General features: G+C 59.7%; 1 protein-coding gene across 1 annotated transcript in view; it reads right to left on the minus strand.

Annotated features, from left to right (window-relative positions):
- Window positions 1-10,897: 10,897 nt before the first annotated feature.
- The window catches only part of LOC118018099 (ficolin-1-like), a 7,074-nt gene continuing 581 nt past the window's right edge, over window positions 10,898-17,390 (minus strand). The window contains 7 exon segments of the mRNA XM_035016572.1: window positions 10,898-11,387; window positions 11,925-12,073; window positions 12,910-13,043; window positions 13,523-13,650; window positions 14,711-14,794; window positions 15,312-15,365; window positions 15,949-16,062. Of these exon segments, the coding sequence (XP_034872463.1) occupies window positions 11,140-11,387; window positions 11,925-12,073; window positions 12,910-13,043; window positions 13,523-13,650; window positions 14,711-14,794; window positions 15,312-15,365; window positions 15,949-16,062 (911 nt within the window). The 3' untranslated portion in view covers window positions 10,898-11,139.

The following is a 17,390-nucleotide window of genomic DNA, read 5'->3' on the forward strand; positions in this document are numbered from 1 at the left end:
CCCACATCTGCCTGGCGGTCTTTCCTGGACACTGGGATCCAGGCCCACGGAGACCCCTGCCTTGCCTCCTGGCCTGGCACGGGAAGTCTCCCCCAGGCACATGCACCCCGAGAGGGAGGTATTCACCCCGATTCCTCTGTTCCTAACAGTACGTTCAGGGCTGGTCCTAGAGAAACTGCCGAATTGCAGAGATTTTTTCCCTCAGCAGCCTAGGGGCAGCCTCGGAGGGATGCACCCACGTGCCTCAAATTCTTGCAGAAGACACTACCAATACTGTGGCTCAACCTTGTTGGTGTTTGCGGGAGAACTGACACTTTATCAAAAATAGTCATGCTGCATTCCATCAAATGGACATCAATCTTGAAATTCTGGGCATGGCTTATGGACTAGCTGGGAGGATTCTTCGAATAGGGCACCACCTGGGATGTTCTCACATCAACGGGGGCTTTTCATAGATTCCCCCTTGAGTTCTCCCTGGATGCCAAGTTCACAGATCCCTTAAGAATTTACCCAAATGCGGCACCTCCCATGCCTAGAGGCAGAGGACTCTCAAGGCTGGGACCCTTCGTGCCACAGGAGCCCCCGAGCTCTGTGTCGACCCTGTGGACTTTGAAGACAACCTCCAAGTACAAGTCATTTGCCAAGTACAAGTCATGCAAGATGGCGGGCAAGGCCAAGAAGGGAAGGCTGGTCCTGGGGGCCTTCGCTGGGGGCAGCGCGGGTGAGTGTCTGCCCTGGGCCGAGGGGCCTGGGCTGAAGCGCAGAGGGGACCTGCTTCCCGTCCCGGCTCTGTGTGCCCCTGGTGACCCTGGGCTGGGGCTTGCCCTGCCTGTGTCCCGGCTTCTCCATCTGTGATATCTGCATCTCTGTGACAGTGAGCTGTGTGGGGGGGGGGCCTGAGTTTCCTGGCCCTCGTCCCCACGGGCACATGGAAGAAGACCCCGGTCTCACACCCGTCCTTAGAGCCCAGTTTCCAAACTGCTCCATGACACGTGAGCCCTGTGGGCCATTCTCCGCCGAAAGCATCTCCGGTGGTATGATTAGGGGAGACACTTCCTACAGAACGCCATCCCGGGAGTGCCGCGGGCATTCATTCACTGAAGGCGGGGCCCCTGAGCCGTGGACCCCAGCAGCGCCCCGGTCCCAAGGACGCTGGTATACGCTGGTATATGCTGGTATACCCCGGGAGGTGACCGAGGATGGCCAGGGACAGACGCTCAGCTGGGATTTTAGAAGCACCAGACACAAAGGAGCGGGTTGATCGATTCCACCACATTGAAATCAAGAGCTCCTGTTTAAAGAACACCTCAAGAGAATAGAAGGGACGTCAGAGAGCGATAGATTTGCTCCGTCACTCGGACATATGGCCTTCTGCTGCAGCCGCAGCTCATTACCAAAACCGTAGTGACTTAGAGCGACAGAAATGCATTCTGCACGTTTGAAGTCCCGCCCGAGTCTCACTGGGCAGGAAGCGAGTCACCAGCAGGGCCGTGTTCCTTCTGGAGACTCGAGGGGGGAGTCTGTTTCTCTGCCTTCTCCAGCTTCTAGAAGCTTGCACTGGCATTCCTCGGCTTGAGGTCCTTTCTCCCAGCCTCACAGCCCACGAAGTCACCTCCCCAGCCCTGCTCCCGAGGCCACTTCTCTCTCTGAGCACAGCTAGGAAAGCCTCTCTGCTTGGAAGGACAGGAGATCAGGTCAGTCCCCTGCATCATCCAGGACCATCTCCCATCTCGGGCTCCTTAACTTCATGCCATCTACCAAGTCCCTTTGGCCTTGTAAGGTGACACAGTCCACGAGTTCTGGGGATTAGGGCGGGAACCAGTGGCAGGTGGTATATGATTCTGCCCATCACCAACTACTGAAAGAAAAAGCAGTCTCGTATCAATACTTAAAGAAATCCTACAGATCCATCAGAACACTAGAACAGCTCAGTGCTAAGCAGGTAAGAGATTTGGACAGACGCTTCCCAAAAGATGATATCCATGGGGCGGATATATTTTTTAAAAAGTTCTCGGTTTGATTAGTTCTCGGGGAAATGCGAATTAGAACCAGAAGGAGGTCCTATTACACACTCGTGGGGACGGACGGAATTAGGCTAAGCGATGCTGTACTGTGGGGGCTTTCTCACACACTGCTGGAGCGCCAGGAACCGATGCCCCCAACTTGGAAAAGAGCTTGGCATTAACGCTGGGAACTGAGGACACACATCCCCGTAACCCGGCGCTTCTCCCTGGGGAAGAGAGAGCCGTGGCGCGCACCAGGGAGCGCGGTCAAGGACGCAGGTACGGGAGCGCCCGGCCAGGCGCAGCCGCAATGAGGCCAGGTTCAGGAGAGCGTGCGCTGGGGACCCCGCTCCACGTAGAGCTGTTCTCCAAAGTGAAGACGGCCTGTGGTGTGTGGGGGTGCACGTGCAGGGGGACAACAGACGCAACGAAAACAAGACAGCGATGGCTTTTGGGGGCGGGACGCAGACGGCCCACGCGGTGCCGGCATGTCCTGTTTCTTCTCCGGGGTGGCGATCTGGTGCCGGCTCCACGGGGATAAAAATACTGGGGCAACACTTTTCATGGTATACACTCTTGTGAACATGCTGCGTTCACAGTTGAAAGTTAACTTTAAAGAACGCACACTCCCTGGGTCCAGGAACGTGAGCGACTAGCCCATCCATCCCTCCCATCACGGGTCATTGACACAGTGGGGTCCCCTGCAGCCCACCTGCTGACCGGATCCCACCCGGTCCTGGCCACAGTCTCCAGGGAAAGCCAAGCGTGTTCACTGGGATGGTACCTTATTCCTTAGGAGGTTAGCATCCTAGAAACCCGGGAAGATGTGCATTAAGTGTAGAAATCGTTAACACAGTAAGTCATAGAATTATGACTTTTGTATTAAGGTATCTGGACAGGTTTGACATTTCAGACTTATGTTTAAAGAATTTGCCCTGTTATAGAGAAAGTCACACAAAACCCATCTTAGATGTGTAACTAATTGACTTAGTCTCATAACATTGTGTGGAAATCCTAGTGAGTACTGGAATACGTGAGAGACTTTGGGCTCATTGCATTTCTAAGTGAAATTACTCAGGTTTCTAAAAATTAATTAGCACAAGGACGATTCTGTTCATTAGACAATTGAACTGCCCAAGAAGAAATTTAAATCTATCACACTTTATTATTGCAATTTGAAGTGTTGAGGATAGTTAGTGAATTAAATTTGTAGTGTTCAAAGACCTTGAAAAGTTGACAATGAAGATTTGCAGGTCTTACGAATAGAAAAGCAAGATCTATAAGCCAAATGTAAATGATCAGGGAAGAGCTAAATTTTTTGTTTTGTTTTGTTTTATAGCTTTCAGAAACCATGCATTAACTTTAAAAGGCAAAATAAACCTAGGAAGAGTTTTCTAAACTCAAATTGGCACATTCCGGTGACGGCAAGATCTGCTCTGTGTGGGTGTTTGGGGGATGAAGTAAGCAGGAGAAATATGGGGCGGGGCCTTCGGTGCCCCGTGGCGGGGGGTGGGGGGCAGGAGCATCACCGCGCCCCCGCCCGCAGGTGCTGGTGGTGGGCATTCCCGCAGCCTTGTCTCCAAGCGCCTCCTCTCTGCTCTCTGGCCCCCTTCTGTATCCGCTGGGTATTTGCATTACCCCACTTCCCCTCTACCAGCTCACCCTGTGTCCATGCTAGAGCCGCGCATCCACCCTGGGTCTGACCCGCCCGGACCCGCATTCTCTCCTGCCTTTTGTCATCGCTGCCGCGACCCTGTTCCATCCACCTGCCAGGGCCCCACGGACACGGACACCAGTGCCACGGCACTGGTGCAGCCTGTCCGTCCCCTCGCCCGTGTGCCTTGGTCTTGTTCCTTCTTCCTTTCTGTTTTGTTTTGTTTGGGTTTTTGGTTTTGTTTTGTTCTGTTTTGTTCAATGTAGGTCTGCTGATGATAAATTCGGTCCACTTTTGTTTCCTGAAAACAGCTTTGTCTTGCCTCCCTTTCAAAGAGCCTCTTCCCTGGGTGTGAAATTCTAGGTTGGCCGTTTTTCTCAGCCCTTGAGAGTGCATGTCCAGCATTTCTAGAAGCCGTTATTTCTTTTTTTAAAGATTTTGTATTTATTTATTTGAGAGAGCGAGAGAGCAGGGTGAGGGGTAGAGGGTGAGGGAGAAGCAGACTCCCTGCTGAGCAGGGAGCCGCACTCGGGGCTCGATCCCAGGACCCCAGGATCATGACCTGAGCTAAAGGCAGACGTTTCACTGACCGAGCCACCCAGGCGCCCCTAGATGCCGTTATTTCTGCACAAAGTCTTAGGGTTGCTCCTCCGAAGGCACGTGACCCTGTTCCTCGGGCGGTTTATAAGGTTTCCTCTGCCCCGGGCTATGCTGAGACGCATGTGTGAGGCTCGCTCGGACTCTGTCCACCCCGCCCCCCTGCTTCAAATGCTCCCCTTACACGTGCAGGCAATGTGTTCTTACTGTGTGCCCATGTCTCCTGTCTGTTGGCCACATTTTCATCCCCCGCCCCACCTTCAGTCCGCACATTCTCGGCGAGCCTCTCCTGGCCACTGGTGAAGCCCATGCCCTCTCAGCCTCCCGCTTGGCTGTGCCGGGCAGCGGCCCCCAGGAAGACCGGCTCTGTCCCTGCGACATCAGGTCCCCGCGGCTCCTCAGTCTGTGGTCACCTCCACTGCCTCGGAAGAGAATCTCTGGACTTTGGAGGTTGGTCCCTGTCTTCTCATCCGTTCGTGGACTCCTGGGAGCACGTCTTCCGACTGTAGCTATCCCCCCTTGGAGTTCCCACGGTCACCCTGTTTCAATGGTCACCCTGTATTTGTTCGAGGGGACAGTCACCCTCCTACCGGTGGGGACTGGATATATCCTGACTTTGCAAGGAACGCATCTATGCCACCACTTTCCCTCATCTTGAAATTTTCTCCAGAAATAAGTTCCCTGGTGAGCTTGCTGATTCAAAACATTTAAACTGTTCTTTGTAGGGCGCCTGGGTGGCTCAGTCATTAAGCGTCTGCCTTCGGCTCAGGTCGTGATCCCAGGGTACTGGGATCGAGTCCTGCATCGGGCTCCCTGCTCCGCGGGGAGCCTGCTTCTCCCTCTCCCACTCCCCCTGCTTGTGTTTCCTCTCTCACTGTCTCTCTCTCTCTGTCAAATAAATAAATGAAATCTTTAAAAAAATAAATAAATAAATAAACTGTTCTTTGTAAAAGTGACCCTATATGGGAAACACGAAGATCATGACACTGCATGTCATGCTATCGTGCATTAACCGGGTCCCAACTCAGCGTTCTTAGCGCTCGGATTTACTTCTGGCTTGGCTCGCTCCCGCCTTGGGGTCTGAGGACGCGTGGGGGCACGGGGGACAGGGGTCGTGGCCAGTCATAGCGCATGGGCTTTCCCACGTGGCTCGTTGCCAGAAGCAGCAGGAAGCCGTCCACAAACACAGAACCTCTTCCCTGCTGAGATCTTGGTCTCGTAGGTCTGGGATGTATTTTTATCTCTGTATTTTTAAGACCCTCCCAGATGGTTCTGAGGGACAGTCAGGTTTAGGACCCATCACATGCCGTTGGATGATTTGAGGGCAAGCGAATGGAGGCGCCGCTCCCCGTGGCTCAGAGCAGCCAAGCTGGTCCTAGAGGACGGTGGAGCCGGCCGGGAAAGCAGGCCCGAGCAGGAGCGCGTCTCGGCCCTCACGCTGATGCAGCCTGAAGACAGGAGCAGAGGAGCCGGGCCGGCCACCGGGCGGACGCCGCTGCACCGTGCCTGAGCTCCTCAGACTTGGAACCCCTACTCGGGGCGCAGGCCGCTGCCTCGAGGGCCTCACCAGCCTGTCCTGCATGGTTTTCGGGGTACTTTTGTTTTGCCTTGGATGTGCATTCTGCCCTTGACTCTGATGTCCTGGCCAGCAGCCCAGAGCCGGCCCTTTATGGGGGTCCTGGATCAAGGACTTTGAACTCCCTTCTGTGCTCTCCGTGAGGCCCCCTCTAGAGCTGAGCTCTGCGGGGAGGCAGGGCCAGTTCCACAAGAGGAGGAGCTCTGATGCCACGGACCACTGCCCCAGGCCACGCTGCACAGGCCGCCACGGGGGCCGTTGGGGGCTGGGGAGCCACCGATCCTCGTTCTGAATGGAAGCACGAACCAGAGCCGCCGCACCTTCTTTCCCATCCCCAGATTTGATGGTTTACTGTTCAACCCTGGTTAAAATTGAGAACGCCCCTCTCGTGATGGAAGGCGCCGGACTCTGGGAGGGCTGTGTTTGATGCTTTGGGACAGATGGACATTTCCAGATGGCTCGTGGCTCTCCCGGCTTCCTGACTGGGACTGCTGCCACGTCTCAGGGTGGGCGGGTGGGGCTTCCGGCTTCCCAAGGCTCCGGGAATCAGATAATTGGCCGCCCCCGCCCCATATGGCTGATTAGTCATGGGGACCATGAGGACAACGAGGAGGAGCTCGAGTGTGGCTACAGAAATGGGAAGGGGCCTACGTGGGCTCCACCCCCAGGGCCGGTTTCAGGACTAGAGCGCATATATGGGGCTCCTGTCTCCCCTTCCACGTCCACCGTCCATCCATACCTAGGCCACCTCTGCGTCAAGGTGAGTGACAGCCAGCTACTTAATCTTCCTATCCCAGGGCTGTAAGACAAGACAGATGTGTTTCCTGCCCAGGTCACGGTCCGACACCCCCGGGGGCGGGTCAGTGGGGCTGCGAGGCGGCGACCAGCCCCTCCTGCCCTCCGCCTTCTCCATGCACTCCTCCTCAAGCGCTTCTCACACTGGATTTATTGCTAACGGACGTGCACACGTCTCTGCCTTGATCGTCGTGGGGAGGCCTGCTTGGGCTTTCAGGCTTGAACACAAAGACCGTGGTGTACCAGGCAGGGCCGCTCTGTCCCTAACATGGTCCACTGGTCTTATCCTCAGGGGCTTTAACAAAATCCCATCTCTCACTGTTTGGGGTCTAGAAATGCTCAGCATTTTCCAACTCTGCAAGACCTCACCTTCCTGGGATTCCTTCCATGGATCCCGCCTGCAAACAGCTCTGTTCCTCCGCAGGCCGCTCTTTCCCTCGAGAGGCCTATTCAGCCCACAGATGGGACACACGCACGACCGTGGTTCTGGTTCTCGAGCTCTTCCCTCGGAGCCTCTGGAGCTGCTTCCACATTCCAGGAGGCAAGACTTCGAGGGGACCGCACCCAGACCACACGCCCTCCCTGGTTCCTTTGAAGTGCAACACTCAGGGCCTAAAGCACAGGTGTGGCTTGACCTGTGCAGACGAGAGTGCGGTGTCTCCTCCTCAATTCTAGACATTGCGCCTTCGTTAATGCAGCCTACAACATAATCCCCTTCCGATGAGCATGTCCTGCTTCGCCTGACCTGCCTGAGCCTGAAATCCACCAGATGACCCTTTACAAGTCCTTTTCTTGTAAAATGCCCTAAGGTTTTGGAGGCTTAGAAGAACTTGTGAACGTGGGCGCAGAGGAAGGAGGGATTGGAGCAAGTGGGTTTGGCGAGCTGGGGTGGGAGCACAGTACTGTTTGGGGCCCCTCACAGCCCCCAGAGCTCAGCTTTATTCCGGGGAGGGGGGGATGTTCCTCAGGCCAGGAGAGAGCAAGGGGGAAGCAGGCTCTCCCTGGTGGATTCTGAGACCCCAGGCAGCCTGGCCTCTGCTCTGCCCCTCAGAGCACCCCCGGGCAAGTGTGGGCAGCCAGAGATGCAGACAGAAGTGGCATCGACCTCCAATCCCGGGGCGCCCGCAGCAGAGCCCCCGACACCCCCAGCAGAACAGCCATGACCAGCCCACGGCCAGGGGGCAGGGGGCATAGAGAAGCTGCAGATGGGGGCCGGGGCTGCTGCAGCTTACAACAGTGACCGAGAAGCCAAGGGGCTCCTCCTCCCAGGAGAGACTGCAGAGCGGAAGCTGAGGCCGGACCCGAGCCCCGCGGCCAGGCTGGGGAGGGCGGCTCCTTAGAACTGGGAGGGGGGTGCAGGGGGAAGCGGGCAATGCCCACACCACGATTACTGACCCCTCAGTCTATCACAGACCCCAAGCTTTGTGCCCACCGTCCTTACTCCAGAGTCCTCAGAGCCACCCTGTTCCCCCCCAGGCACATGAGAAAGAACGCAGACAGGTCGAGTGACCGGCCCAAGGTCACACCACCCACACCTGGCAAAGCCCAGGCAGACCCAGGTCTGTGTGGACGCAAAGCTGGGGCATTTCCCCCGTGAAACAAAGACTTGCTTCTTCTTGAGGGAGGCAGCTCCACTCTGGGACCCTGACCTTGGGAGTCCCACACCCCAGGGCTCAGACAGCGCCGGGTGGCCAACGTGGGCTCCCAAGCACATACTGATGGCCGACCAGGGCAGGGAGCCCCCAGAGCCCCAGGCCGGGCTCCCAGCACGTGCTGGACTGGAAGGCAAGGCACGGGTGGGGACCAGACCATAGCAAGAATTGAGCCCAAGGCTCCGAGAGCCACTGGGTCAGGGGATGGAGGGCTCCTGAAGGCTCCATGGGCCCACCCATGCTGGCTGGGAGAAAGGGCCTTCATGCCACGAGGGCCAGCACAGGGCAGACGAAACCAGAAATCAGACTGAAGCCAGAAGTTCAAGAGTGAGAGAGAGGACCCGTGGGGGGGGGGAGGGGGCGTCGAGGAGGGAAACTCAGGGGCAGGACGCCCGTGGCTAAGCGCACACATTCGGTACTGTTCCCTCCTGGGGCCATGGACGTGCAGGACAGCCCCCCTCCTCCTGGACTGGACCACTGCCCTCCCTCTGCAGCTGGGACTCCCCAGTGCACCTTCCTGACCTTGCAGGGCGGCCTCATTGCTCCCCGAGTCTTCAGGGGTCACTCCCACCAAAGCGAGGCTTCCCAGGCACGACCCCGTGCCCTCCCGCGACCACAGAGGTCCCACCACAGTTGAGAATCTAAGGGGCGTGTGCACAGACCCCACAGGCCCTGCCCCCTCTGCCACACCGCAGACCTGAACCCTCGGAGGAGCAGCAAGGGAGGGCAGGGGACAGCCCAGCCCAGGGGACACGCGTGGCCTGGGCCCAGGCTCCAAGCTGGCCTCAGCCCCCTGGTCCTGGGAGGCAGCTGGCCTCCCTGCAGCAGCTCTGGTGACCTAGAGGAGCCAGGCCTCATGGGGGGCTGGAGGGGGTTGCAGGCACCTGCTGCTGCCAGGGGCCTCCCCAGGGCCAGCTGGTCCTACGGTGGGCTGGGCGGAATAGCCCTTCACAGGCCCACATGCTGCTTACACCTTCCCAAGCCCACCCCCATCCCCGGCCCGAGCAACCACACACGTCTGCAATGCACATGTGTATATAATGCAAATAAATCTGCTATTCCATTAGGTTAATTACACGAGCCCTTTCCTCTCTCAAATATCTTTGCAATTTTATAAGTCCTTTTAAAAAAGTCTTATCAAGTCCTAGAAGCAAGAGAGCATTTATAAATGAAGTCCAGCAAGGCTCAAATTAAATATTTACAAAAATTATTATTTTTACCTCTTAACCTATCTCTCAATTAAACGGATTTTTAGAACAAAACTTAAAAAGAATTTCTTGCTTGCCAGCTCAAAAGGTTTCTGCGTTTAACAGTCTTACTTTTGCCTTGCACGATAATGACGTGGCACTCGAGAGGTTAAGTGCTTTCTCGAGGTTTAGTTGTCTCTTTGCAATCATGGCTTCCGGAAGGAAGGTCATTCCCAGGAGGACCCGGGGTCCAGGGCTGCGAGGTCGAGACACGATGAGATCCTGTGCTCCCGGGGCGGCAGGTGCCCACGTGGCCACTGTCCCACGCCCAGTGCAGGGTTGGGGCACGGCCGTTCCTCCCTGGGGTCGGGGCTGAGGGTGGGGTCCTGCATGGCTCCCCTCAGAGCAGGGGCGGCTCAGGGAGCCCGAGGCCAAGCAGAGGCTCGTGATCCTCAGGACACGGCTCCCTCCAGGAAAGGAGAGAAAACCTCGCGCGCGTTCCCAGAAGGATCTCGGACGCAGCACCACCCCACATGCTCCAAGCTCTGTGTGGTTGTTAGACCAGCTAAGCGCTCCCCCGAAGGGACCCTGGGGGCAAGGAAGGTGGGATCCCCCTTGGGCCCTCCCAGATTCTCTGCAAGGAGACCACACAGCCTCACAGTGGTCACAAGGGGGCTAGGGGGACCTGAGGAGCAAAGAAGGGCCAAGTGCCAGCCATTGCGGGGACCCGCACCCAGCTGAGGATGGGGTCCCCTCAGGGCGTGTGGGGTGGCGGGGTGGGGAGAGAGGGCTGGGTAGCTTGCTCGGCAGACACAGGCTCCCGGGCTAATGCCTCTTAGGTCTCTCAGATGGCCTGCCCGCCCACGTGGCACCTCTCCCCGGCCAGGTGCCTGCTGGCCAGGTGTGGGGCAGCCTGGCGCTGGACCCTCCGGGTGGAGCGCCCCCCCCGAGCAGCTCCGAGCACCCACACGTGCTGCCTTACTCCCCCTCAGGCTTGTTCCTGCTCAGGGCCCTCCAGGCCTATGGTCAGCCTTGCCCCATGTCGGAGGGTGTCTCAGTAAGAACCAGGGAAGCCGGGAGTGGGTCGGTGAGGCTGAGTGGGGAGAGGTGGGCCCAGGGCTGGGGCCTGGGACAGGCCAGGTTACCTCTGAGCCCGGGTCAGCAGACACTGGCTCACGGGCTCCACGGGGAAGATTTTAGGGCTTGTGGTCGTGGGCACATGGTCTGTGTCTCCGCCACTCTGCTCTGTCTGCAGAATAAAGGCCACGGGACCACCGACCGTGGCCATCGAGCACAGAGCAGCGGGGCACGGCCACAGGCCCCGTGTGCCGACTCCTGACCTGAAACCCCCAGAAACACCCTCAGCGCCCACGGTGGAGCGCGAACAAACGAACAGAGGCGGCGTGACCAGCGGTCGGGGAAAGGCAAGCGGTGGGGGCCCACGTGTGCCGAGCGTGGAAGCAAATGTCTTTATTGAGAAAATGCGTGGCTGCCAAGATCCGGGGTCCCTGCTCTCACCCTCGCAGATGGGAGACAGGGCGTTAGTGCGGGTGAGAGGCACAAAGCAGAGAGGGTCCCAGAGGGAAAGGGGGAGGGCCCCAAGCCCTTGCTCCCTCCCCTGGGAGCGACCAGACCAGCCCTCGCTGCGGCCACTGTGTGCGTGGACCGCCCTGCGCTAGACGGGCCGCACCTTCGTCTCTGACACCTTGTAGCTGTGGTTGTAGCCTTTCCCCGACTTCCAGTTGATGCCGTTTGCAAAGGTCTCGTGAGACCCCCGGGGGTAGAGACCGTTGAGGTTCGACAGGTGACACTGATAATACCACCAGGCCCCACTGTAGCGCTCAGCACACTTTTCTGGAACGGAGTCATTGTCCTGGTCTTTGGTGGAGAAGGCGAGGTGGTTGTGGTTTGACAGGGAATCCCCTGCACAGAGGGAGAGTGGGCCATTTCACCTGGATCTAGGTCTAGGCAGGAACCGTCCTGTCCAGGGGTGTAAGACGTGCACTGCACAACTCTCGGGGGTGCCAGTGAACGCTTGCTCTCTGGTACGGTGGCCTTGGCATCCGTCATCCACTCTGTCCCTGCCAGCTGGCAGGCACCCTGTCTTGGAGGGAGGCCACTCGTGGCCCTGGACTCCTAGGTTGCTCAGCAGAGAGCGCCAGCCACCATGAAGCAGGAGCTCAGCTCCACAGAAATGGTCCACGTTATCCCCCTGCCCCTGTTGGCATCAATAATGGCGGTAAATCAGAACACCAGTTCTCCTGGACTTTGTACTGAATGGGTCCCGTGGCCCTCGTCTGCACCGTGAGGCGTGGGTGACATTTCCTTCACGTATGGATGGATGGAGAGCCACGTCGGGCTGCCACCGCCTCTCTGCCCACAGACGAGGCAGAGCCAGGACGGGAAGCAGGTCCCCTCCGCGCCGCAGCCCAGGCCCCTCGGCCCAGGGCGGACACTCACCGGCGCTGCCCCCAGCGAAGGCCCCCAGGACCAGCCTGTACTTCTCGGCCTCGCCCGCCATCTTGAACGAGCTGTACTTGGCAAATTGGCGGTTACCCTCGAAGTCCACAAGGTCTACACGGAGCTCGTTGGTTCCTGGGGCAGAAAGGCTGTGAGGTCCCAGCAGAGGGACCCTCTGTCTCCAGGGCAGGGAGGTGGGAATTGAGGAGAGTGGGTAGGGGCCGTCTGAACTTGGCAGGCAGGAAAGGGCCACACGATCGTAGAATAAGTCCGTGGTTATATGAAGGACTTGCAACCCACTTCCCAAGAGCCCTTCTACCGCACCTGAAACCCCCTCCTCCTGTTCGTCCGCTGGAAACCCACACCACTCTCCATCAACAATGTGCATTTTCCCGCCGGCTGTGGCCTCACTCGCAGACCCATGCCCTAACGGCTTTGGCGTCCCTCCATGTGGGAAGGTCGGCTACTCGCTGGAGCAGGTGTTTCAGGAGTCCGCCAAGGCGTATTGGGCAGGGAGGGGAGACGGCCCACCTGGCGGCCTCCCCAGGACAGCGACAAGTGACGCTCTGGGCAGACGAGCCCGAGGGTAAAGGCCCTGCCCTCATCCAGACCGCGCAGGCTGGGGTGCTGGGCGGGGACACAGGACCAGGAGGAGAGAGCCTCTCTCTTCCCCGAATAGGCACCTCCAGGGGCAGAGAAATGGTGGGAGGTGGGAGGATTGGGGCTGGACGTGGAGCCCACCCCTGAGGCTTCTGGTCCCTCCCGTCTCAGAATCTAAGATACCAGAGGCGCCATGCTTGCCAGAGTCCTTCACCTTGGTCCTTACGTGCTCCGACCTGATGTGTGAGACCACGACAGGGCTCCCACGCATGGGGGGGCACAGAACTAAGGGGTCCTGCTCAAATGCACCCCAGCGGGACGAGGGGCGTGTTCCTCAGCCCCGCGAGGCCAGGGCTCAGGTCCGGGGCAGGTGGAGGTCAGGGACGTAGCCTGGGCGGTCAGGGCGTGGATGTTGTCATTCCCCAGCCAGAACTCCCCCAGCTGACTGCCGAAGCCCTTCTTGTACGCGGCCCAGTCTCGAAAGAAATCCACGGAGCCATCGCTCCTTCACTGGAAAACCTGTGGAAGGAGAGCGGGTTCGGGGGCCCGGGCCCTGCTGGGGTCCACGGCTCAGGGGCCCTACCACCTTGGGGGAGGCCTTGTAGCTCAGGGAGCATCCCGGCCGAGAGCCTGGCATGGCTGGGAGGCTCATCTCAGACCCCAGAGGTGGACAGGGCCCACAGCTAAGGGAGGGGGAAACGGAGGAACAGAGAGGGTGGGTGACAAGTCCTAAGCCACACAGCTGGAGGTGTGGGCTCCTTCCGGGCCTCGCCCCAAAGTCTGCACTCGCTCCCATAGGGTTCGCCCCCCACCAAGGTGTCTGGTTCGCCCCAGCCTGGGCCAGAGGGGCGGGTCGGCCTCACGGGGGGATATGGACAGTTTGACAAAGGCCACACGAGAGTGTCCTCCCTCGGGCGGCCGAGCTGCTCTGGGGGATCCCCAGGCAGAGCCCGCCCTCCCCCGTGCACCGCTGGGCGGTCTCCGGGTCCGACACTCACGATCCAGCCCCCGCCGTCCGTTTCCATGTCACACAGCGTGCTCAGGGGCCTGCAGTCGGGCAGGTAGACGGTGTACCAGCCGCTCAGAAAGTTCCCCCTCGTGAGCAGCTCCTTGCAGGTCCGAGGTGCTGGGGACGGACCCGGAGGCTGATGTCAGGCAGGGAGCCCTGGGCGGGGCGGGGATGCGGGGCATCTACACGGGTGGAGGGGCACCCTGGGCCTGGACAGGCCCCGAGCCCCGGGTCGCCCGGCCGTGATGGCCATCCCCCCTCCCAGGGCTGCCCCACCGTAGTCCCCGGACCCCTGGCCTTCAGGGGACATTTGAGCTTCTTGAGAACATTGCCAGGTGCTAGCTGCCCATTGCTGAGTAGCCGAGGGAGGGAAACGTGTGTAAGAGTGTGTGGTCCTTGGATTCCGGAAGCCGGGGCAGTGTGGGGCTGTCCTCTGGTCCGCGGGAAGCGTGGGGAGGTCGGTGGCATGGTCAGCTACCTGTCACAGGAGTGATGCGCAGCCTCTCCTGTTCGTGGGGAGAGGACGCACCCATCAGGGTCTGGAAACGGGCGCCCCCGTCCCCTCCAGCCGCAGTGCTCAGCGGCCGGCATACAGCACGCAAATAGGATCGGGATCTGTCCGGGGCAGACCGTCCAGTCCCAGGGAGGGCTCCAGCCTGCCCGTCCCCGGGCGCGGGTCTGCTGGGCCCCCTGTGTCCAGCTCAGGCTCACTGCGTGCACCCCGTGCCGGCCATCTCCTGAGGGCCCCTGGGCCTCAGTGGCGCGGTATGGACTCGTCCTGGTCTCTCTGGTTGGTGTCAGCTCCACCCGCTGTCCCTCCGAGCCTCTGCTTGGGGAGAGCACTGGGGGCGTTGGGCATTCGGGTCTGCGCCCCACTCCTGCACTCTTGTACGTGCACGGAGCTCCTGCCTGTGTTTAGAGTTTGTGAGTTGCCTTCTCTGACGCTTACACTTTGATGTCGAAGTGAGAATGGATAGGAGGGAAAGTCCGTGAAGCGTCCCCATTCGGCAGTAATGTTGTCTTGCCATCCCTTGGGCCCTCACCGCCCGGGCCATCAAACCGAGCCCTGAGCCAGACCTTGCACGCCTCCCACCGTTTCCCTGCCAGAAGAGGGACTTGGGTCTGAGACCCTCCCCAGGGGAGGCTGCCAGGCTGACTGCGGCTCTGGGACCCCCACAGGGACAAAGCCTGCCGAGGCGCCCCCAGGACCGCGAGCCGGGCTCACCTTTCTCCCCACGTACTCCTTTCTCCCCTCGGTCTCCTGGAGAAGAGACAGGAGGATGGGCCCCCCGATGCAGGGAAGTGTGGTCAGTGAGAGGCCGCGTGAGCACTCTGGACACCACCGAGCTGCTCTGCCCTCGGGGACCAGCAGGAAGGACAGCGGGGGCCGAGCCCCAGGCCTCCTGCTCTGGGCAGGACACCCTCGTTGCTCTGCTGGGTCTCCAAGGATTCAAAGGCCAGGGTCTGCAAGCAGGGGAGGGGACCCCGAGGCCTGGGATCCTGCCCCCGGGAAGGACAGGTCACTGTGGACCAAGTTCCCTGGATCAGGACTCTGGTCATGCACTAGCTCGAGGCTCCTTGGGAATGGAAATATGTCCCCACCCTCCCTGTCCCTCTGTCTGCCTCCCTGTCCCACCCTGTCTCTCTCTCTCTCTGTCCTCCTCCCTGTGTCCCTGTCTCCCCGTCTCCCTGAATCTCTGTCTGTGTTCCTCTCTCACTTCTCTATGGGCAGAGCCCGGGGTCCCCCGAGGGGTCCTCGCTCTTCCTCACGTTGTTACCTTTGGGTCCCGTTGGTCCTGCCTTCCCAGGGACTCCAGGGGAACCAGGTGCTCCTACAAATTCCAAGGACAAGGGCATCATGGGCAAAGGTGCGGCCGCCACAATTCCACGTGAGCTCTCTGCCCCAAGTACTGAGGTCTGCCCAGGGCCTCCTCTCCACAGAACCGCTGCCCCAAGGTGGACGGAGCAGCCCCGGGCACAAGGGTGGGGAGCAGGCCGTCACCGGGAGCCCGGGCCCCAGGGCCGCTGCGGCTTCCTGCCCCTGCTGAGCTCTGCGTGGTGGGCCCAGGCCCATGCTGCCCTCACCGAGCCCAGCCATCCAGTCAGGGGCCCGGATCTCGGGGCACATCCTGGGAGACCCTGACCCCCCGGTCCCCGCAGGACCCGGCCAGGCTCTCCTGCAGTGGGTCCCGGGCAGGGCGAGCCAGACTGGCCCCGTGCCCAGCCCCCGGATCGGGTCATCCCGAGCCCCTCCACGTAGGGTCTGACTCCACGCAGAGAGGAGGCATGCGGTTCTGAAGCTGGCTGTGCACAGGGCCCGAGCTGCAGCCGAGGGGTGCGGGGGACGCCCAACCCTGGGTCTAGCAGGAGAAGGGCAGGCCCCCTGCCACCCCACCCCTGGCCCGCTGCACCTACCTCTCTCTCCATTGATGCCAGCGTCTCCCTTGGGCCCCGCGGCCCCGGGCAGCCCCGGGCAGCCTCGGAGGATGCTGAGCTTGTCGGAGCCCTCCAGCCCCACCACCTGCACCTCTGCAGAGACACGAAGTGACAGTCGGTCCTTCCACTTGGGCCTGACGGCTCAGCAGATCCCACAGACGAGCCGGCTGACCCGAGGCTTCTGCCTGCGTGGTGACCTCGGGCCGGGGCAGACTGCTGGGGACGCCTGGACGGTCTGCCTGCAGGTGGGTTTTTTGCCTCTGGTGTAGATAGACTTGCTCTATCCCCCCTCTGCCCTGCTGTGGGTGCTGGTCAGGCCGGAGGGAATGGCCTTGGAGTCCTCCCTGCCTGAGGGAGCCCAGCTCCTCAGTGCTGTGTGTCCCGGGACAAGTCACTCAAGCCCTCTGGGCTTGTGTCCTCTGAGCTCCAAGAGGATAGGAAGAGGTCTATCATTAGATGAGGCACATGTTTATAATCTGAGCAGGGTCCATGGCATTTACAAAGAGCTTCCTGAACACTGGGCACTTTCAATAAATAATAACGATAAATATTGATAAGAAACCTGGGGAATTGGGGTCAACATGGAAATTTCACCCCAGACCTCGGGCATGTGCTCACGGAGTTTCTGAGCCAGAAAGGGTCCCTGTGGGTCCCTGGAGAGGGACATGTTGGCTTCAAGGACACAAGGGGCCACAGACCGGGAGAGGAGGGTTATTTACTTCGTGGACTTTAATTGTGTCGCTGATAAAACTAAAATATCCTCGGGCGAGGCCTGAGGCCCGGGGATGCCAGGGGGCCGCCTGGACACCACAGGCTCCTGCAGGGGACAGGGCTGTGCCACCATCTGGGGTCTCTTATGTCCTCACCTCACTGTCAGAACAATGGAGACTTCATTTTTGAAATTTGCTTAATTTTTGCTCATTAAAAAAGAACGCTTGGCAATTTTAGACACGTTAAGAAACAAAACGTGCTTAGGGAAACAAATTAACTGTGCCATGATGGGGTCCCGTGTGCGTGTCGGGCCTCACGCGCCGCAGACCTCTCGGGATCCTCAGTTAAGTCGTGTTCGCCGCCCCGCCCAACCCTGGCTAGCCGAGGCAAGGTGTGGCCCTCGGACCCCGGTAGCACACCTGTGCCTGTCCCGCCCGGTCCGGAACCTCCCACAGGTCAGCGCAGGTGGAAGGGCTCATGAGAGCCGCCAGCCAGGGAAGGGCGTTCCGGAGCCTGCCCTGATCTGCCGCCTCAGGGACACCGCGAGGCTCACGGGGTGAGGTCCCAGCGCTGGTGCCAAGGGCATGCCATCTGACCCGGGCGGCATCCCGCCCTCTGCCTTTGCACACAACCCACGGGGTGGGACCTGAGGATCACCCCCTTCCTCCTGGACCCTGGTGATCGCCCCCCGGCTCGTGGACCCTGGTGAT

This window comes from Mirounga leonina, unplaced genomic scaffold, assembly GCF_011800145.1.
Source record: "Mirounga leonina isolate KUSES-001 unplaced genomic scaffold, KU_Mleo_1.0 Mir_170, whole genome shotgun sequence".
Taxonomy (NCBI): Eukaryota; Metazoa; Chordata; class Mammalia; order Carnivora; family Phocidae; genus Mirounga; species Mirounga leonina.